The following is a 20,070-nucleotide window of genomic DNA, read 5'->3' on the forward strand; positions in this document are numbered from 1 at the left end:
TAGAAATTTAAATTAGACGCTTCACTTTTTTTTTACTACATCGCCCCAAAAAACGCCGAGTAGGGTTTCTTCTTAAACTCGTTCGCCGTGAGGACACGATTCATTTATTGTTAAATTCTCCAAGGGCAGTTTAAACAATGAATGTCACCATGTTGCGTGTAAAGACTCTTTTACATAGCTGCCGCATCCGTTTACCTCCTACAACAAAATAAATTTTAACCTTCCTTTCCAGGCTTTCAGACCTTTAATGATAAGTTTTTTTTTTCTTTCAAAACGAATGTCCGCTGCGGACCAACGTCCTGGCTTGCTTCTCATTAAGGGAAGAGAAAACCTGTCTGTGCAACATATACAGACTCGAAAGGTTCCTTTATTCGCATTCTAATTGTTTAACTTTTACTGGCACCTGCATTTTTGCCTACCGCTCACCCCTCATGGAGATTTATAGTTACTTTAATTATAACTGTTAATTACTTTCGTAAATTCCTGATAACAGAGGGAAAATAAAACCTTAATGCATAGAGAATCACAACTAGCCTAATAAATTATCTTTCAGGTTGGGAAGAAAATATCTTTAAGAAGTGTCAAATAATAAAAAACACTTCTATATTTCATTTTTCATTTTAAATAACATGCTTAGGTTTCCTGAGATAAACTATTGAATAGAACAACTTTGAAACACATTACAATCACACGCAACGTAGAATATCATTTCATAGTTATTCACTTTGATTTTAGGGGTATTAAAAGCATATTGCTGTCTGAGTGATAATAATTCTGAATGTGAAACTTCGGTTCTAGGTAATGACCAATTATAATGCCAAAAAATGATGCATGAAACGCACGTCCGCTGCGGACCTCTGTCCAGGTTCGCTTCTCGTTAAGGAAAGAGAAAATATACTATCTGCCTATGCAACGTACACAGAATCAAAAGGATCCTTTATTCGCGAAGAATCAAAATTGTGTATAATTTTTCTCGACCTGTTATGTTTTCACAAATAATGAGGAATAAATATATAATAATTTAATGATAACTTTCGAACTAGGCACCATTTCGTTGTTTCATCGATTCAACTTTCAACTGGCAAATTAAACATTAGTATAAAATCTTGTTTTTATTTAAATTATTTGCATTATTTTTATTATTTAATTCTTAATTATTCTATTTAATTCCTATTTATGGGTAGAGTAGACTTTAAGGTACCCCTTGTATTATGGCGAAGTTGTTTGATTTATCGCCAAGTTGTTGTTTCATTTATGGTAACTTGAGTAGTTCAATGTTATGGAAACCCTATTGTGACGTAATCGGGTGCATGATTCTGGGAAATTTTGAATCATGGGATGTGTTGTAAGCGTTTTTGTGGTGTGTGTTGGTTTGATTCTTTAAACGGTAGAATGACCGAGTGTAGTAAGATTAATTTGAAGTTTCTGTACGATTTGGAGCGAAAGGGAAAAAGAGCTTTAATTGACTGGTGTGTAAATGAAGGTTTACTTAGTAGCCATTATAAGTGTCTTGTATGTAGGAAGGATATGTGCCTAGTCGAACGTAAAAACTATTTAGATGGATTTGAGTGGGTTTGTAGCAAGAAAGGTTCAGATGGTCTTTATGTGAAGCGTTCGATCAGAAAGAGTACCTGGTTTGAAAAAAGTCATTTGAGTATTATTGATATTTTGATTTTTTCGTGGATCTCGGTGTACGAAGCGAATTCGAAAATCATGGTAAGTGAATATTTGCTTTTGGTAGTGCTTAAATGTATAACATGTTTTTCCTTTTTTATGTTATTTTATTGTTTGGTTTAAAATGTATTTTATTGAGATTATGTATTTTTGTTTGCCTATGTTGTAGAATTTGGTGCTCCTTTGATTTTGTAAGTGAAAATATATCGATGTGTACATGGACAAAGTAAAGGGAGTGCGCAATGCAAGTTTGTGCAATTCTGTGATTTTTTTTTAAAGTGAAAATAGGTCGACGTGTACATGGATAAAGTTAAAAGAGTGCGCAATGCCATTTTTGTGCAATTCGTGGATTTTTTTTAAGTGAAAATAGGTCGACGACGTGTACATGGATAAAGTCAAATTGCCATTTTTTTCAATTCGGGGATTTTTTTAAGTGAAAATAAGTCAATGTGTACATGAATACCGAGTTTGTGCAATTGTTTGTCTTGTTATTTTGGCTCTGTGTAGTGGCGATTTTTGGCGCAAAAATCGCCGCTTCGCAAGCCAAAATAACGAGTCAAAGAATTGCACAAAATCGGTATCTATGTATAGCCAAGTTTCGCCAAGAGGTACCCTAAACTATACTTTTACCCTATTTATTAATAACTGGCGTTTCAGGAATGATATAAACTTTTATTATAATCTTAGATTTTAATTCTACCAAACAAAATAACAATTTCTCAATCCTGATATACATGTTTGAAAAGCCATTTTTTGTCATTCAAAAACCACTGGCTATCTGTATTGTGATGTAAAATTTCCATTTCTACTTTCTCTATTGCAAATTTATTTAAAAACGTTCTCCACGAGGGAATCTCTCCCTGGAGATTTAGTGTTCTTTGTTGTAGCCAAAATAATGTTAATCATATCTATATTCTCCAGAAGCTGGTAAAAATGTCATATTCCTGGCTGCATTTTAAACCTAATGAGACTGGCATCTTAAGCACTCTACATTCTATACTGCGGTTTTTATTACTTTAATGTGTACGTATGATGGATTTTCTTTGTTACTTAGCTTGGTGAATGATTAGTTTCTCTGCTTTTGTGTTTTGGCCAATGACAGGAAGTCATCCCTGATACATTGTGAATATTACAGAATATCGATACTGTTCAATAAGGGTTTATTGGTGTAACATACCATATATAAATCTTACACTGTATTTAATAGCAATAATCATGCATTTTAAATCCTTTTAATGGAAAGTAGATAAAAAACAAATTCTGCCTGGCATAAAGTTTGCAGAAAAATTACTGATCTCTAGGAAAATAGATATAAGGGGGGTATAAGAAAAAAGATATAAGATAGGGATCATCATCTTGGTGAGACGGTGCCGCGTTAGTTATATTTTATGTCAACTTGAAAGTAATGAAAAAGAAAAGAATAACTATATAAGCAGTTTCGCAGTTCTAAACTATTGGCGAGGTCATACAGACCTCACCTCTGTGTTTAAGGCTTAACGAAACTGACCCACAGTATACAATCAATAGTAAGATATAAAACTAACATGAAAATAAAATTACCAAACAATTATATTGTTACAGAAATTAGTATTTATTTATAAAAAGGAAAAATGTATAAAAGGAAAAAATCGGATGTGTAGTTTTGGTATAGAAAAATTACCTTCAGTATGGAGTATGGTCTCCTCTAGCAGCAGTACATACAACAATGTGTGATGCTGTCAGTTAAGGAGTGTATTAGTTCCGTGGGAAGTGAGAGACATTGTTCTTAAAACGTAGTTACACTTGTGGCAAGGGTCTGAAGAGGAGTATTGATAGCAACTGTACGTCTTCCTAAAGCATCGCAAACATGCCCACTTCAGGCACAAACACTACCACCTCCGCATTCATTTCTTTCACAGATGCTTGATGGATGATAACGGGTTCCAGGTTCTCTCCAAATCAAATAACGCTTACTATCGCTTTGGAGGCTAAACCTAGACTCATTCGTGAAGACAACAGCCCTCCATTGATCAGCCATCCAATGGACACGGTCACGTGCCCACCTCAAACCTTCCCTTATAAGACGCGAAATGAGCGGCACGTAAATGGCTCGTCGCTTTGTGCACAGACCTCGTTCGTGAAACCTTCTACGCACGGTAACGTTGACACAAAGCTTCCAGTGACTGTAGCAAGGGAGGATCTGAGTTGAATCGGATTTCCAGTTGTATTCCTTCTTGCGCGTAACAACAAATATCGGTCGTCTGCGCTTGTCGTTGCGGTTGGCCATCTTTGGCTGAACCTCCTGAATGCCAAAACTGTAGTTAGAAATTCTGTAGTTACAAATCTATGAACCACAGAACCCATATTTAGCCATCTGGATAGAACCGTTTGACTTTGCACTGCCTGTAGTCTTCCAGTGGCTCTCCAATCCAGTTCTTCGGGCAAATTATGCCTGGAGGTCATTGTTAAAACTTGGCTATTCCAAATTTCTTATCTCAGTATCACAGCGAAATTTGCAGGCAATGACGTATTCTGCACCACTAATTTGCATTACGAAGTTTTCCTCATCATTTCTTATTTGACAATATATTCGAATTTTATATTGATTGGCTTATTCTTAAACAAGTTATCCCTATTTTTATGATTTTTCCTTAATTTTTGGAAACAGACGTATAAAACATAACAACCACGAAAACTTCCTTTCTTTAGAGTACTTAACCATCAAAATTAAGAACAACATAAAGAAACATCGGAAACGTAGCATGGAAACCCTACAAAGTGTGTTTTGGATCAGTAACGTCGCGGTGTACTTGTATCACCACACCAAAAAATCTCGGGGTTCGATATGCTTGGTTCATGTTTATCTCACATAAAGAAATAAATAAAAATCTCCAGCACGATCTCCTGCTTAAGCCAATAAATGTTAGTCACAGACGATAAATTGCATTTAATTTTAGAATTTTGTATTTTTTCATAAATAAATATTCTGAATACATTGCGAAACCTAAGACTATTTTCTTGACGAAAATAATAATTATTTATAAATTTTCAAATTACTAAAAATTTTACCAGAGATTTTCTTTTCTTTACGATGTGTTTATTAAAACGTCGTTATAAAAAGTCATTTATTTGGATTACTAAACTACCGTCATTATATGCAGGGCACATTCCTTGATTACTTTTAATTTTCCTCAGTGAATATTCTTAGGTTATATAAACATGACCACTGAAGTTAAAAAAATATAAACATGTGAAGAGAGAAAAATTGACTTACCAAGGGGTATAGGAAGCTGCAATAAAGATGTAAATGATTGCTCGGTCACAAAGATGGAGAGCTTCTTTAAGTGACCTACATTAGAAGTAAAAATTCATTGTTTTAAAATAAAAATACATTTTGATATTAAAAAATAAAAATTTTAGGTAACCACATTATGTTACTATAGAGTCACCCAAAGTAGAATCCAGTTACCTATAGCCATAAAAAAGCTAAAGAAATTATCACAAAACTGCTAATAATATAAAAGGCCTTTTTGTTTCTTTTATCGGTCATCTTGAGAGCTAATTTACCTGATCCTTTTTCATTAATTTGGAAGCTGTTGAAGATATATTATCCTGCAACAAAATTGAACAAATGTTATACAAAAATTATGCAGCAAAATCGAAAATTTTTCGGAAGTAATCATAAAGATGAAATTTAAGATCAGAAGAAAGGAGAAAAATATAAATCGTATTGTATCGTTTCTATGTGTTTCTTTTTTCTATTGCCAGAGGTGCTATTGGTTTCTATCCTTACTTTTTTGTTCCTAGAGCATAAAGCCAGGTCGAATGGTGTAGCACCAGGCTACTTGTGAAGGACGCACTACCGCATCGAATAATGTTTACAGCAAGTTACGTTCATTGGATTTAAGTTATTATTCGCTATGTTTAATGAAAAGATAAAGAAACTAAATAGAAGGTACGATTAGGTATATGTGCTAAAGTATACGTATGTATGCATATGCAGCAAAATTGAAAATTTTTCGTAAGTAATCATAAAGATGAACTTCAAGATCAGAAGAAAGGAGAAAAATATAAAATTATTTTTGCATTATTTATATATATAAATATAAAATGCAAAAATAATTTTAAATATAATATGTTTGAAATTCATCCTATGTACACATATACGCGCATACGTATATACACACGTGCATAGATACATATATATTTTGAGTCCGGTTCCGATGATAGAAAAGTACCCCAAAATAAAAAAAACCCAAACTGCAACTTCCACTGTGCTTCTCGTTTATGGCTTTTTGAATTTTGCATACCTTCATACCGAACTGAATGTGAAATGCATTTTAAAAACAGTATTTTGAAATTTATTTTGCATTATTACCACTACTTGTTCCTGCTTTCAGCGCGCAACTGGAATAGCTTTTGAACTGCTTTTACTTTATATTTTTTATTTTCATTAAATATGTGCGTGTGTATATACATAGTTAATATATATATATATATATATATATATATACATTAATATTAATTATTAGGTATTACTATTATTATTAATATATATATTAATAATTAGTAATATTGTAATTAGGTTTAAAATAGTTGCACTTAAAATGTGTTTAGCTGTTTTGATGCTTATACATTCATTGAAATTCATAGTTGAAAATTAAATTGATTCTTTATTCATAGTGCTTTGACAGCAACGAAAATTTCGAGCCAGGTGATAATAAAAGGTACGGAGCTGCTTAATATATAATTTCCACTAGCATTCCATGTAATATTAGTTAATGACTAGTAAAAATTGTTTAGCATTGTTCACTGTGTACGAAATAAACATTTCTTTGAATAATGAGAAAATTACGAAAACTTTGTTTATGGTGTTATTCATGAATTACAGTTGTGGCATTTTTGCATTAATTTTCAACATTATGGCACTTGGTGAAAGCCATTGGAACCTATTTTCTAATTATTTTATAAATTTCTGAATATCAACAAAAGTCCTAATACGTGCCCCACTCGGGGTCATATCGTAAGTTTTTCCGAAAAATTTGTTTTGAACCATGGTAACGCAAGAGACTCCTGCTATGGTGACTTAATCTTTGACACACGAGCCACTGCTTTTCAATATCACAGCAAGCTGTTCTGGCCTATGTTAATTTCTGAGTGATTATTATCAAATTTATTTGGTAATTTTGAGAAGAATTTGGACAACCACGATAATTCGCGAAATGTTCTTCTAAACAATTACAACGCTTTATATTATCAATATATTTCCCAGAGCATTCAGAGCTTTTATGTGGCCCACATATTGAACGCAAAGTGATTTAAGTTTGGACACATCCGATAAATGATTGAAATGCTGGCAGTTGTGGCATTGTACGACACTGCTCTTGAGCTTACATATATTGAAAGACATTTATGTTAAAATACAAGAAATTATTTATTTCGCAGATTCGTTCAACACCCAGTTCATTGGCTGACTGGATTTGGAACATAGTGATTGTCACCTTAGTTTTTATCCTGTACATTAATGCAACTTTCCTGACTTTAACATGCTACACGATCAGTCGACGAAGAAAGCTACTCCATGCAATCCTTCTGCGAAGGTCAGCGAGCGACACATTCAAGAACGCTTAGCACGTGGAAAGGCAATCTGCATCCTCTTCTTAATTCTTCAAAATTGTAAACACTTGCAATATCACATTATAAACTCATTATATACAAAAGCCAGTCGTGCAGTTGTTCCAACCTTCAAACTTCATATTGAATTTGTTAATTTATTTTTTCGGATCACTTTTATGTCCGTATTACTTTCAAATATTATTGTGTTGTCACTAAATGTATTTGAAATGTATTATTTTAAGAGCTAATATAGAAAATATAAAAAGAGAAATGCATGAGAACACAAGTAAAAGGATATTCCACCAAATGATTTCGCCACTGTATTATTTTAAAGGAAAAATAATATAACGAATATTAAAAAAATATGGCAACACTTAACACTCTATCGAGAATTCTGAAGATATGTTTTTTTAAATATTTTGTGATTTTGCTGTTGAATTTTATGTAGCGTAAGTGCAAAGAAAGTGATGTTTTATAAACAAAATGAAAAAAGAGGGCTAATAATAAAAGAGAAAATGTTATGTAAGTCATCTAATTAATAAAATTGAACATTGATAAGATGAATTGAGAAAGCAGACGAACAATTAATTGCAACACTTAGCACTACATCGGAAACTCTAAGCATATGCTGCTTTTAAAAATTTTTGATTTTTCTGTTGAATTTTATATGGCATAAGCGTGAAGAAAGTCATTAATGATAAAGTTAAAAAGAGAAAAATTGTTATGTAGGCCGTCTTAAAAACGAAACTGCATACTGAAATGATGAACTGACAAAAGACTGAAAAGATTTGGAAAATTTGTGGCAACACTTAAAATTCTATCAGGAACTCTAAAACAATGCTGCTTTTAAAAATGCTTTGATTTTACTGTTAAATTTAATGCGGTGAAAGGGAGAAAAGAGTGATATTTAATAATTTGTATTATTAAATAATGAAGATTGGTATGTATGTATATTTCTCTCATTGCGGAAAAATGGCGCCACCTAGAGCTACCACATTTTAATCGAAAGCCGTCTTGGATGTTGCTTGATGATCTCCCTTATCAATTCTATGCTGAGGCAAACTCGTTCGGCCAATCAGATGAACAGGAAAAATATCTTGAAATTTTTGAATGACGCTTTCTTCAGCATTTCTTTCTTCCTCGCTTAGTTGTAGATACCTCAATAACTCCGATATTAGACTTTCCGGAAAAAATAGAGACTGGAGGACTACTGACTCTTTTAATGTAGGTCACTGGAGACATACTGCAATCACTTCCGATCCTCCTAATAACTTCCACCTTTTCACTTAAAATGACAACTCTCATTGGATAATGGTCCTCGATAGGTCGAAGAGTGCTGGGTCTACTAGTACTAATGTTACTTATATTATTAGTAAATATTAATTAAAAGTAATTGCGTCGATTTTTATCATTTTAATCGATGCAGAATGTTCTGTTATAAGTGCCTTGTAAATTTAATAAATCGTAGACCATGATGCAAGTTTTCTGGCAAAATAATCTTAAAAAATACTGAAATCCTTTTGCAAGTAGCCCACCAGTGGCCGAGCGGTAAAGTCGCTTAACACTGGTAGTTCGGTCCGAGGTTCGAATCCCGCGAACGGACTGGCTGTATGGCTGTTTTCGTGGTTTACTCATGTGTAACGTATATACGAGCAAGTTTGCCCTAGAAAGTCCTCCACGAAGGCATCCCTGCCCATAGGCAGATACCCCTCGAGGCTTTGCCGTAATTAAATAACCTAACCTAACCTTTTGAAAATATTAACATTTGACTCATGATACGCTTTTGTTAACTTATAAAAAGGTTTTTGCTTAATGAAACTAAAATCTTCATTGTTATACCTGTAATTATATAAAACATTTCCAGTTTCATTTCGAAATGAATATAATGTCTTAATGTACTGAGTTATATATACTGAATAAATTACAACACCAGTTTTATTTTTAGCACAAAACTGTAAGAGCTATAAATATCAATTAACTGCGTATGAGTTTAGTATTATAAGATAGCTCGTCTATAGCTTAATGGGAAATTGTAATGATTGAATAATCACTAATGAAAACATAATATATAATTATGCAAATCTGTAGTTATAATTTTATAAATATTTTGTTTAAACACAGTAAAGTATACATGGATTGTATATTTTTTTATTTTAATTAAAACGTTAGAAACAATAGATAAATATCACAAAAGTTACAGAAATGTTCATTTAATACTTTTTTGTATAATTATGTAAGCGATAGGGTTTTATTTTAATGTCGCATTTCTTCGTTTTAATATGTGAATAGGTCTTTTTGATATGCTTGTTTTATAACAAATGCGCATAGAAAATATTAAATCCTTATCAGAGGAACATTTTGCATCGACTAACATTTGACTAGTATAGGCTATATTAGTATAGGCTTGAGCCTATACTACTATTACTCTTTAATTTCTTACAATTTTTAACAATTCTTTCACACGCATAAAAGAAATGGAGGAACTTCCAAACCCATGCAGTTAGTCGTTCCCTCCTTTCTTCTTTCCTCTCCCCCAAAATACCATACATTTAAAAATGCTATATTTTATGCTGAAGCCTCTATTCTGTTATTATTAAACAAATTTCCTAAGTAGTCATCTAAATTGTACAGTGGAAAATAAACAAGGCCAATTAATGCATTTTGGTATTTTGATACGAACGTACAGGATGCAGTGCTACTGAAAATAAATAATTTTAATCATATTTTAATTTAGTACTTTTTCTCTTTTAACTATCAAATTCATTTTGTTTTAATTATAAATTAATTTAAGGTTTTTATGAAATTATCTAATTTCTCTCATTGATTTTGAAGGAAAAAATTAAAAAAAAAGAAAAAAGAAAGAAAGAAAGAGAGAAATTTAGTAATTTTTTTAGCATATTCAAGAAAGTCACCGTTCGATTTTAAAAATACTCTAACATTTCGCTATTCCCTGTTTTATTCAGTTACGTAAGTTTTAAGTAGAATAAAGTACCTAAATTTTCTTGTATAGAATACATAGTGGAAGATAGTGGATATAAGGAAGAGCGATACCAAAGCTGCACCATAGACGAAACCACTGAAGTATTTCCTTTTATCGTTTGACCGCTGCAGTAGAAGGAACAGGCCCATCAAGCTGGGAATCACAGACAGCTGTAAGAAAAAAAGTCACATGATAAATCCAATTTCAGAGAGTGAGACTGCCCACGGTATGTGACATACATCGACTTTGTTTACTATTAAGTCATAGTAATTGACCAGATATGTAAGAAATACATTTTTGTGGGAAAAGGAGTTTATGACCCGAGTGTTTCAAATTCTTTCAGAATTTCACTAGAGCTCTTTTATTATGCCCTTACAGCTTTTATTTTACATCATTATTTATTAAAAGACGCAGCCATTTAACTAAATGTTACTTCAAATGCATAATATCACATAATTCGTTAATCGAAGGTAATGGGAAAACTACTCTCAGAACGTTAAGCCATTTTAACTCGCAGGGTCTCTAAGAAAACTTATGTACTCATATACAGGGAACGTAGCACCCCGAAAGTTAGTTGTACTCCATAAAAATGACTATGGATTAAAAGCGCCATTTCCCTCAGTGGAGAAATACAATTAAAAATGTAACTCAGAAGCCATTATACAGAACTTCCCATTACAAAATGAAATAGCGATGTTTAACAAATATAAAACAGCACTTTATTCAATAGATCAGAATAATAAAAACATCAGAAGAAACTAATTTATGACAACTAGCACATTTTATACGTTAGGCTTGATATGGTTTCCTATGAAGAGGCCAGCTGCATAAACTTTTTTTCTCGTGTAAAGAGAAACCATAACCAATTTCTCGCTCAAAGCACTCCATTAATTGTCCTTCCAATAGCAGTTGCCTCCCATGTGCTTTGCCTTAATCAATTAACTAATCAAAGTAAAGGTAGATATGACTTCATAGCGTCCCTTACATTGTATAACCTGGTAAGCTCCTTTCGCAGTATGCTGACATTCGGAACAAGCCAACTATGTAACATAGTACGTTCGTGAAAGCAGACATCAAACTGCCGACATCAAATCCTGAATTCAATCCGTATCTTTTCGCCTTTTTACCCTGGATTTACATGTGTCTTAAATTAGAATAAATCTACGTTATATCTTGTAACCGAGTTTTTGCTTGAATCTCTTGATAACTACCGAAAATGGGTTTTCACTGATGCTTTGTCTTTATGTTTTTCAAACTGTTACTAATGGATTAGGTATCACTTTATATTAATTAAGCATTACACTTCCATTCTCTACATGAAAGTTTTTCAATGGTTTTAAATTTATTTTTCTGAAGTCTATATTCCAGCAATACGGAATGCTGGGGGGGATGCAATGCTAAATGGGGTTACCACATCTAACGATTCGTGAGGCTAGAAGAAACTTTTCCGAGAAATGAGCTCGGTCATTACCTACCATATGAGGATTCTAGCAGAAATATGTTTCGTTGAAATCTGTGTCCCGCCTAGCTAAGAGGAATTTTTTTAGATTAAACTGAAAAATGTTTTGTTCGAAGCGCTGTCTTTCTTACGGTTTTTCATATATGCGAACCAGGAAGATATCTCGAAAATAAAAATTCTGGAAAGTTTTCTTTCGACTCGCTGTTCAGAACAGCATATAGCAAAGATACCAGTTTTAGTGACTGAGTGTGATCATTTTCCAACTTGTATACGTTGATTCGGCGATGCTACTGTGCAACTATTCGAAAGTTATACGACGTTTCTAACTTGTATACGTTGATTCGGCGATGCATGTGTGCAACTATTCGAAAGTTATACGACGTATTCTACTTCACGAAAAAAATCATCTGTACGTCATACCATAAAGATTACGAAACATTAATAAGAGAAATGATCAAAAATTTTTAATTTAAATGCACATAAATACCTACTAGAATATACATTATTAACCACAGTAAAAATTACTGTAATTGAGAATTTACTTTCTATTTTTAAGGCTATACATTTGTGTGTTATTTGGAGAAATTTACTCATTTTAATTAATTTAAACTGTAATTTTAACGGTAAAAAATTGTTTTTTTAACGATTTTTAATTCTATTTGGTGCTTTAGGTTTTTCTGCATTTTACAATTTTTAAGGAAGATGTTTTGAATTTTTATGTATTTTCTCCTTGCCGCGAAGGGAAAACTGAATTGACTGATAGAGAAATATATCTCTAATGAAATTCGAAGAAATAAGTTTAAATAAAATGCAGCAAAAAAGGTGCGTAATTTAATTGGCGGTACAAGGAAGTCATGTCATATTTTTATAATTGAACAAACGACTAACTTGTGTTGCAGGCCTTTTGCACCAAAGTTTTGTTTGGATTAATAGCTCTGTACATTGTTGCTAACAAATGTAAATATTTGCATTACTTGTTTGAACTTTTTAATATTAGCTTACCTAATTTAACTAATTTATCTAATAATTTTTAATATTAGTTTATCTAATTTATATTATTAGGTTTTTATTTATTGTTATTTATTCCGAACAGCATTCATTGTAAATCTCAGGATATTTATTTATCTTCTTATGTACTAGTCATAATTTTATGTTTTTAATTGGATTATTATGTTCTGCACGCAGTATTGTGTAAATAAACAACTTAAGTCAGTCAGACCTAAATAACATTTGGTGATTTCTCAATGGAGCAGTGAAACTTTTAAAAGACTCTAGAAGCAAATTATTGCTACACATTTCATGAACGAATTATTTTATATCGCTTTTGAGATAAATCATAAACGATAACAATTATTTTTGTTTCTGAGTTATGCGAGGTACATACATACGTACGTTATGTATGCGCGCATAAACATCACCCCTTTGAGTAGATTTAAAATTCATTTTACAGACCGTTTCGTAAAAAAAGAGTCCTTTATTCTACACGTACAGACGACAAACGAAAAATAGTCTACATGGAATCGGGAACAGTCAAAATGGATATTTTCTTTGAAATATGATACCCGTAATTTGTCGCGATTACAACGCTTCCTTTATTTCATAAAAGAAAATAAAAATGTAATAGAAGAGCAAACGTTCTCATTAAGCAAAGTGTAGTTTATATGGGTTCTGCTTAAAGCTTATTTTGTTTCAGCTGCAGTTCTTTAGAGAATTTTTTTCATTTGCTATATTTTGAATTAATATAGCGGCAAAGTTCTTCTCGTCATCAATGCCTTTCCGAGTTGTACACGAACTGTTAGCATACAACAACATAAAATATTTAGCTTAAATATTGACGCAAAACATAATAAATAAAACAACACCAACAGAAATCGATATATTCCTATCAACCAAATAGAAGCTTTAATATATCTTTTATAACATTACTACTTTTATAAGAACTAGCTAGTTCTATTTGCAATAGAGCTAGTCAGTGTGCGTTTGAATGACGTTTTGATACATCTCATTAGATGAAACTTCGTTAAAACCAGGGGCGTAGCTAGAGGGGGGGAAAGGGGGGAATCTGTCCCCGGGCGCAGAATCCAAGGGGCGCCAAACTGATGTTACGACATTTTACAATTAAATGTTTTCCATCCTTGGCAAGCAGTAGGGGGCGCGAAATTTTCAGTTATCCCTGGGCGCTGAAAACGACTCTGGTTAAAACATTATTTGATGGTGCAATCAACACTAATGATTTCATTAGAGTTATTTCTTTTCATCATTGCCCTCGCCTAGAAATAAAGAAATTAATTCATAATTCGAATTATTTCTAATTATATGTATTTGGCAATAACAATTAACAATTTTATCACCATCTCAAATTGTTTTCCAATACCCTCCAGAGCGTTTCACACATTATTAGATCACTTATATTCAATGCAAATAGGATTCGAAAACGCGAATTCAGAGATTATCACTATATCAGTGTTTCCTAATGCAGTTTTAAATACTTGATGTACAAATACTTAAAAGGAAGGACAAAATCTTTCGTGGGACTAAGAACATGGTTTCAAATACGAATCGAATGTTCTGCACTAAAAAAAAAATTATCAACTTCCGGCGACTGAAAAGTTATCTTTTGTCACGAGACATCAAAGAAAGAAAATAAATTTCGTATACCATTTAGAATCCATGAAGAACGGATTTCATTGAACGGAGGAAAGGACGTGAAGTCTGTGCAGCTCAAAGAAACATTTGTACGGCTTATAGCTTATGATTCATGTCACTAAAGCCCGCACAAATAAACGGAGAAAAGATTATATAAAAATCTGGCTAATCGCCAAAGGACAAATCTCATGGCAAACGCAAAAGACGGTCAAGTTCAAAACCACATTTAAAATAATTGAACTGGACAGTGATATCGGAAAAGAATGGCATTTTACAAAATCTTAACGTTTTTAAAATTTTTTATATCCATGTTCCCAACAGAAATTGAATTTGAAATTCATTGCAAATAAATTTACTTCTATAAAATTTCGTTAAACTCAGGCAAAACTGCAAATTCAAATTTTAACTTAGAAAATATAGAGAAAATAAACAAATGTACGAAAAACAAGTATCGTACAATGTACAAATACCGTATTTACCATTTTTTTTAATGCAAAATATCATATTTTACAGCATTCCCCACCCACATAATTTTATCCCCAGTGTTTTCAACACATTATTTAGAAACTTCCCTTTCATGGTAGCAAATGCCAATAGAATGAAATGGGAAAATAGAAAAATATTTCCTGTGAGTTGTAAAGTTGCGCGCTTCCAACCTGCACGCAACCAAGTGGTAACTGCAGAAAACTGGAAATTAGACAGAGTCTTGAGAAGGGTTTAAGTCCCTTTTTATTCAACTTTAGAAATTACAATTGCGTGCTCTTGACGCTCACAAACTACGCCGACCCGGCGGTAAAATAAAAATAAGAAACTAAAAAGATAATAACGAGTGACTAACTACGAGGCTCTCTAAACGTAACTAACCTCACCGCGTTCTAAAATACCGCTTATAATTCAGCAAACTCTGAATACCACGTTGAAAGATTAACAATTCGCCGAGGCAAGCACACAGGCCGAAACGCGTGGTTATTCAATTTCTAACTAGCCACCTCCACACTCGTGAAGCAAGAAAGCACACTTCGAACTCGTTTCCTTTCTATTTAACTCAGAATACTTCCGCTGATAATTTGAATCCTTGCGCGTTCTACTAAAATTTACATACTCTGGCATTGGCAGTTCCAGGGGAAAGTAAGGCTTGACAGGAAAGATAGTTTAAACTTAAAATAAATGTTAGTTAAAATAAATATAAACCCTACAGAGTAAAAGAATATCATTTAAATTGATAAAGTTCTTTGAAATATGTAAAATAATAATATTAGTGGGTATTTATGAGTGTAATGTGTTTATTTTTTGTTTATCTCTTTGGAAATAGCATACACCGCGAAATATTTCGTCGCCAGTTTTCAAACGGTGAAACTAGAACGAAAAGAGGGGATACCCGAGTAAATACTGTAGATGCACTTCAGCATGTTAAAGCGCTTTGGAATTAAGAACTCTGAAACATGATTTTGTTCATTATCTGAGCATTTTTAAAATTTTTCTTATGATCTGGAAGTGCATAATATGTATGTGCTAATAAAATCGAATTACTCTAATTTTGGAATACATCAAATAAAAGATAAATAAATATAAATTATGTGATTATGCTTATTTTAATTCGAATGTACATTTACTTTTCAATAATAAAATCTAGAAAATATGAAAAGGGATATCAAACTGGGGAAACCAAATCATTATTTTAACTATTGCTTTGCATATTATAAATAAATAACAGTTACTGTCTTTCTTGAATATGTTTCAATAAAGCTTAATATTATTATGCTTTTTCTACTGTACACAGAGGCTACACTTTCATTATTATTCCGAAAGATTATTCGCGGATTCATTCGGCAGAATAATCATAGGATAGATGTTACATCATGAATATTTCATTATGTCAGAAGTGGAAATGCAATTTATATTAGAGAATGAAACTGCTGTCGTCAGGCCTACAAATATGAGAATAAAACCCAAAATCTTTTCAGATACCTATTCTTCTACATCGCATCCACCTTTGAAAAAAAAGGAGAAGATCGTTTTATTCACTATTATTCCTTAAAATATTTCTCCATTACGTAAAGTTCTTTACTCCATTACGTAAAGTTACTCCATTACGTTACTCCATTACGTAAAGTTACGTAAAGTGAATTGTAATACTGAGAATGTAAACGTATAATGATGCTTTCCCATTATCAACGTTTAAAACTGCACGTATTATAAGGAAGGAAGAAGGTTCAGTAATCAGCGACTACGTTGCATAAAGTGTGCAGCAGAAAAATTTACCCAACATAAAGTAAAAATGGAAAGAATCACAGAATTCCTTTTAATGCATAAAAAAAGAAGGACTGAACGATTTGTTGTCATCAATGCAGAACTGACAGGTAATGCTACCAGAAGCTAGCCCATGATTCTGTGTACAGTAAAAATCAATATTAGTATAGAGAAGATGCATTCCATGTCGTTTCATGTGACATACTCACGAGAACTCGCAGTTTGCGATTCCTGCAACATCTGAAAGCGGAAGTATTTACGCATAAATCCTGAATCACTGGCAAACTCATGGATACAATTTGGGAGAAAATTATAGGAATACTTTTAGCGGCAATCACGAGAACTGGCTGTGTTTTAATATTAGGTTTTAGACTACATCATTTCGATTATACTATTTTTAAAATATAATGACACAGTACTGTCACGATGCAAACACAATGCTCGTATTAAGTGATACAAACCTTGTAATCATATGACGTAAACTCCAACGAAACTCTGGTACGAAAGTGTGCATTAACAACGTAAATTTGACTGCATGAAAGGTAAAACTGAATGCTCCCAAACGTCTACAGCAGCGGTTCTTAGCCTTTTGACTAACGCGTACCATTTACAGAAAAATTGAAAAACTTTACTGCCACCACTAAATTTTACAATGATTATTTTACAATTTCTCCATAGAAATAGTTTTAAAAAAATATCAATATTTTTTGCCATTTGCACAAACTATTGGCTATTTGGCTAAATACTTAAACAGAAATAAGATTAAAAATTGATTAAAATTTTAACTATCAAAATTTAAGTTATAATAATTTATTTATAAAATTTAGTGTGAAATTTGGGTCTGTTTAAGAGAGACCAATTTTTTTATTGTCTGATCTTAATTCACTTACTTTTAACCGTAAATTAGGATCCATTTAGAAACGATGGTTTCATACTTTGCATAATAGTTCGCCGGAGATAACATATTAATGCTGAGGGTCCATTTCATCTCCATTCCAAGTAAACCCGAATGATAAATAACTTTCATTAAATAATTTTTCTTTTCTTTCCAATATTCTTAGTTTAATTAATTCCAATATTCTGTGAATTTTGTTCTGTATTTATTTTTCGAATAATACTTTAATTCTAAAATTTAGTGGTAAATTTGCATCTGTTTAAGACAGATTAATTTCTTTATGCCTGCTGTTCTTTCACTCAGTTTTAACCGTAAATTAGGATCCACTTTTAATCTTTTTCTGTATTTATTTTTCAAATATAAAATGGAAAAAAAATCCCTGTTGATAAAAATAGGCTGTGAAAAAAGGCAATTTGAATACAATTTGAATAGCTTTATTTGACATGCCTTTAAATTCTTTTTTCGGTTCAGCCAAAAGTTAACAAATGTGTTATTTTTGAAATCTTCAGTTAAAGTTTGATCACAGGAAATTTTTATCAGTTGTTCTTTTTCTTCATGATATAAAATTTTAAATACATTTGAACAAAATGGATTTCTAATCCAATTTTCTTTTTCACAATAAATATAAATACATGTTGAAATTATTTATCAACGAAAAACAGTGATTTTTAATATCGGATACGAATTCTTCAAATTATTTTTGCTTAGAAAACTTTCTAAAAAGTGGTAAAAAGTTTAAAACATTATTTACTTTTATTATTAGCTCGAGTTTCTTATGCTTGCATTTATTTTATTATCTCTAATGGAAAAAAATTAATACATTATTCTTGTAATCCTAAATTTAATTCGCTTAACTGTCCAAAAATATCAGATAAAAATGATAAAGGCGCCAATCATAATTCACTAAACAAACAATTTTGGAATCAAAATTTTGAATCACATAGGAAAATTTGAATTTCTACTCGAAGTTCGAAAAGACGATTTAAAACTTTAGAAAAAAAAAAAGTTAATTTAAAACGTTAGAAAAAGAAAAAGGCCTCTGGATGACCACCTTACTGCGTAATGAAACAAAAGAGTTTCATGTTCACTTCCCATCTCTTGGCATAAAATCGGAAATATTCTTTAATTTAGAGCTCGGACTTTAATAAAATCAATAATTTAATAATTTTCACAGCTTGATTCAAAACGATTTTCAGGTTTTCGACGTTTGTTTTGGCTACTAAAGCTGTATGGAGCAGTGAGTAAATTTAGTTTCAGGTACAACTCTCTTTATTTGAGAAATATCACCAGAATGTTTTCCTATGTTAAAGCCCAAGCTTTGTCACTGTATACGGCAATGCCCTTATTCCAAGAAATATCATTCTCAGATTTAGGGCATTTTTTTGGTACTAAAGCTGAATGGATCAGTGAGTAAATTTAGTTTCAGATACGACTTTATTTGAGAAGTAACACCGGCATGTTTTCCTGCTAAAGCCCAAGCTCTGTCACTGCATGCGGAAGTGCACTTATTCCAAGGAATATCATTCTCAGATTTAGGGCATTTTTTGGCTACTAAAGCTGAATGGATCAGTGAGTAAATTTAGTTTCAGATACGACTTTCTTTATTTGAGAAGTAACACCGGAATGTTTACCTGTCAAAGCCCAAGCTCTGTCACTGCATGCGGAAGTGCACTTATTCCAAGGAATATCATTCTCAGCCATAAAATTGTCAATTACTTTGAAAATTTCATTTGCAGTTGCTATATCAGGAACATATTCTCAAAATAAATACTCTTCGGCAATTCGTTTACCTTCTTCAAAATGTATGTAAACTAATACTTGAACAAAGTTCTTTATATCAGCACCTTTATCCAATTGCAACACGAAATACTCACGGTGTTTTTATTTTTTGAATGTCTCTTTTATGGAATTTGCCATTTCATGAATTCGTTGACTTAAGTATATCATTTAATAATGGAATATTATTAAGTTCATTAAACGCTCTTTCGCTGAAAAATGTTAAAACGATATCTTTAGCTGCTGCTAATACAAGATTTTCTCCAATAGTTTGAGCTGTCTAAGCTTGGAAATTCTTAGGATTACTAGGTAACTAGCATCCAAAGCTTTTCACTTGAAGTAACAAAGCCTTTCATTACTTGTTTAATATTTTTGAACTATAATTTTCTCTTAAAATATTCTTCAAATTTATCCTTTAAATTCCCATGCTTAGATTCAAGATCTCTTTTAAGAAACGATGGTTTCATACTTTGATTGCATAGTAGTTCACCGGAGATAACACATTTTAATGTTGAAGGTCCATTTCATCTCCATTCCAAGTAAACCCGAATGAAAAATAACTTTTATTATATTTTCTATTATAAATAATTTTTCTTTTCTTTCCAATATTCTTAGTTTAATTAATTCCAATATTCTGTGAATCATCATTTTTCCGCTTAGTCATTGGTAACCAGTTTTTCATTTTGAAAATCTAGGTTTGATTTATTATTTATTCGCAATTATTTAAACGCGCAATATATTACGAGTTTCTTAAAAACAAAAGACAGTATTCTCAAATCGCGTAGAAAAGTAAGG

The 20,070-nt window shown here is 32.0% G+C and overlaps 1 protein-coding gene across 3 annotated transcripts in view; it reads right to left on the reverse strand.

Moving 5' to 3' along the window:
* Positions 1-20,070, reverse strand: part of LOC118193517 (monocyte to macrophage differentiation factor 2) — a 102,132-nt gene that overhangs the window by 18,591 nt on the left and 63,471 nt on the right. For 2 of the 3 annotated variants that reach the window (XM_085821885.1, XM_085821884.1), the window contains 2 exons: positions 10,262-10,419; positions 4,928-5,002 (listed from right to left, as the gene is read on the reverse strand). In XM_085821885.1, coding sequence (XP_085678011.1) covers positions 4,928-5,002; positions 10,262-10,398 — 212 coding nt within the window. In that variant the 5' untranslated portion in view covers positions 10,399-10,419. Of the gene's footprint in view, positions 1-4,927; positions 5,003-10,261; positions 10,420-17,065; positions 17,187-20,070 lie in introns of those variants that run through there. The other variant, XM_085821886.1, reaches the window with a different exon arrangement.

The sequence above is a fragment of the Stegodyphus dumicola genome, chromosome 8 (genome assembly GCF_044657685.1).
Source record: "Stegodyphus dumicola isolate Sdum_Otavi_A_Nest chromosome 8, ASM4465768v1".
Taxonomy (NCBI): domain Eukaryota; kingdom Metazoa; phylum Arthropoda; class Arachnida; order Araneae; family Eresidae; genus Stegodyphus; species Stegodyphus dumicola.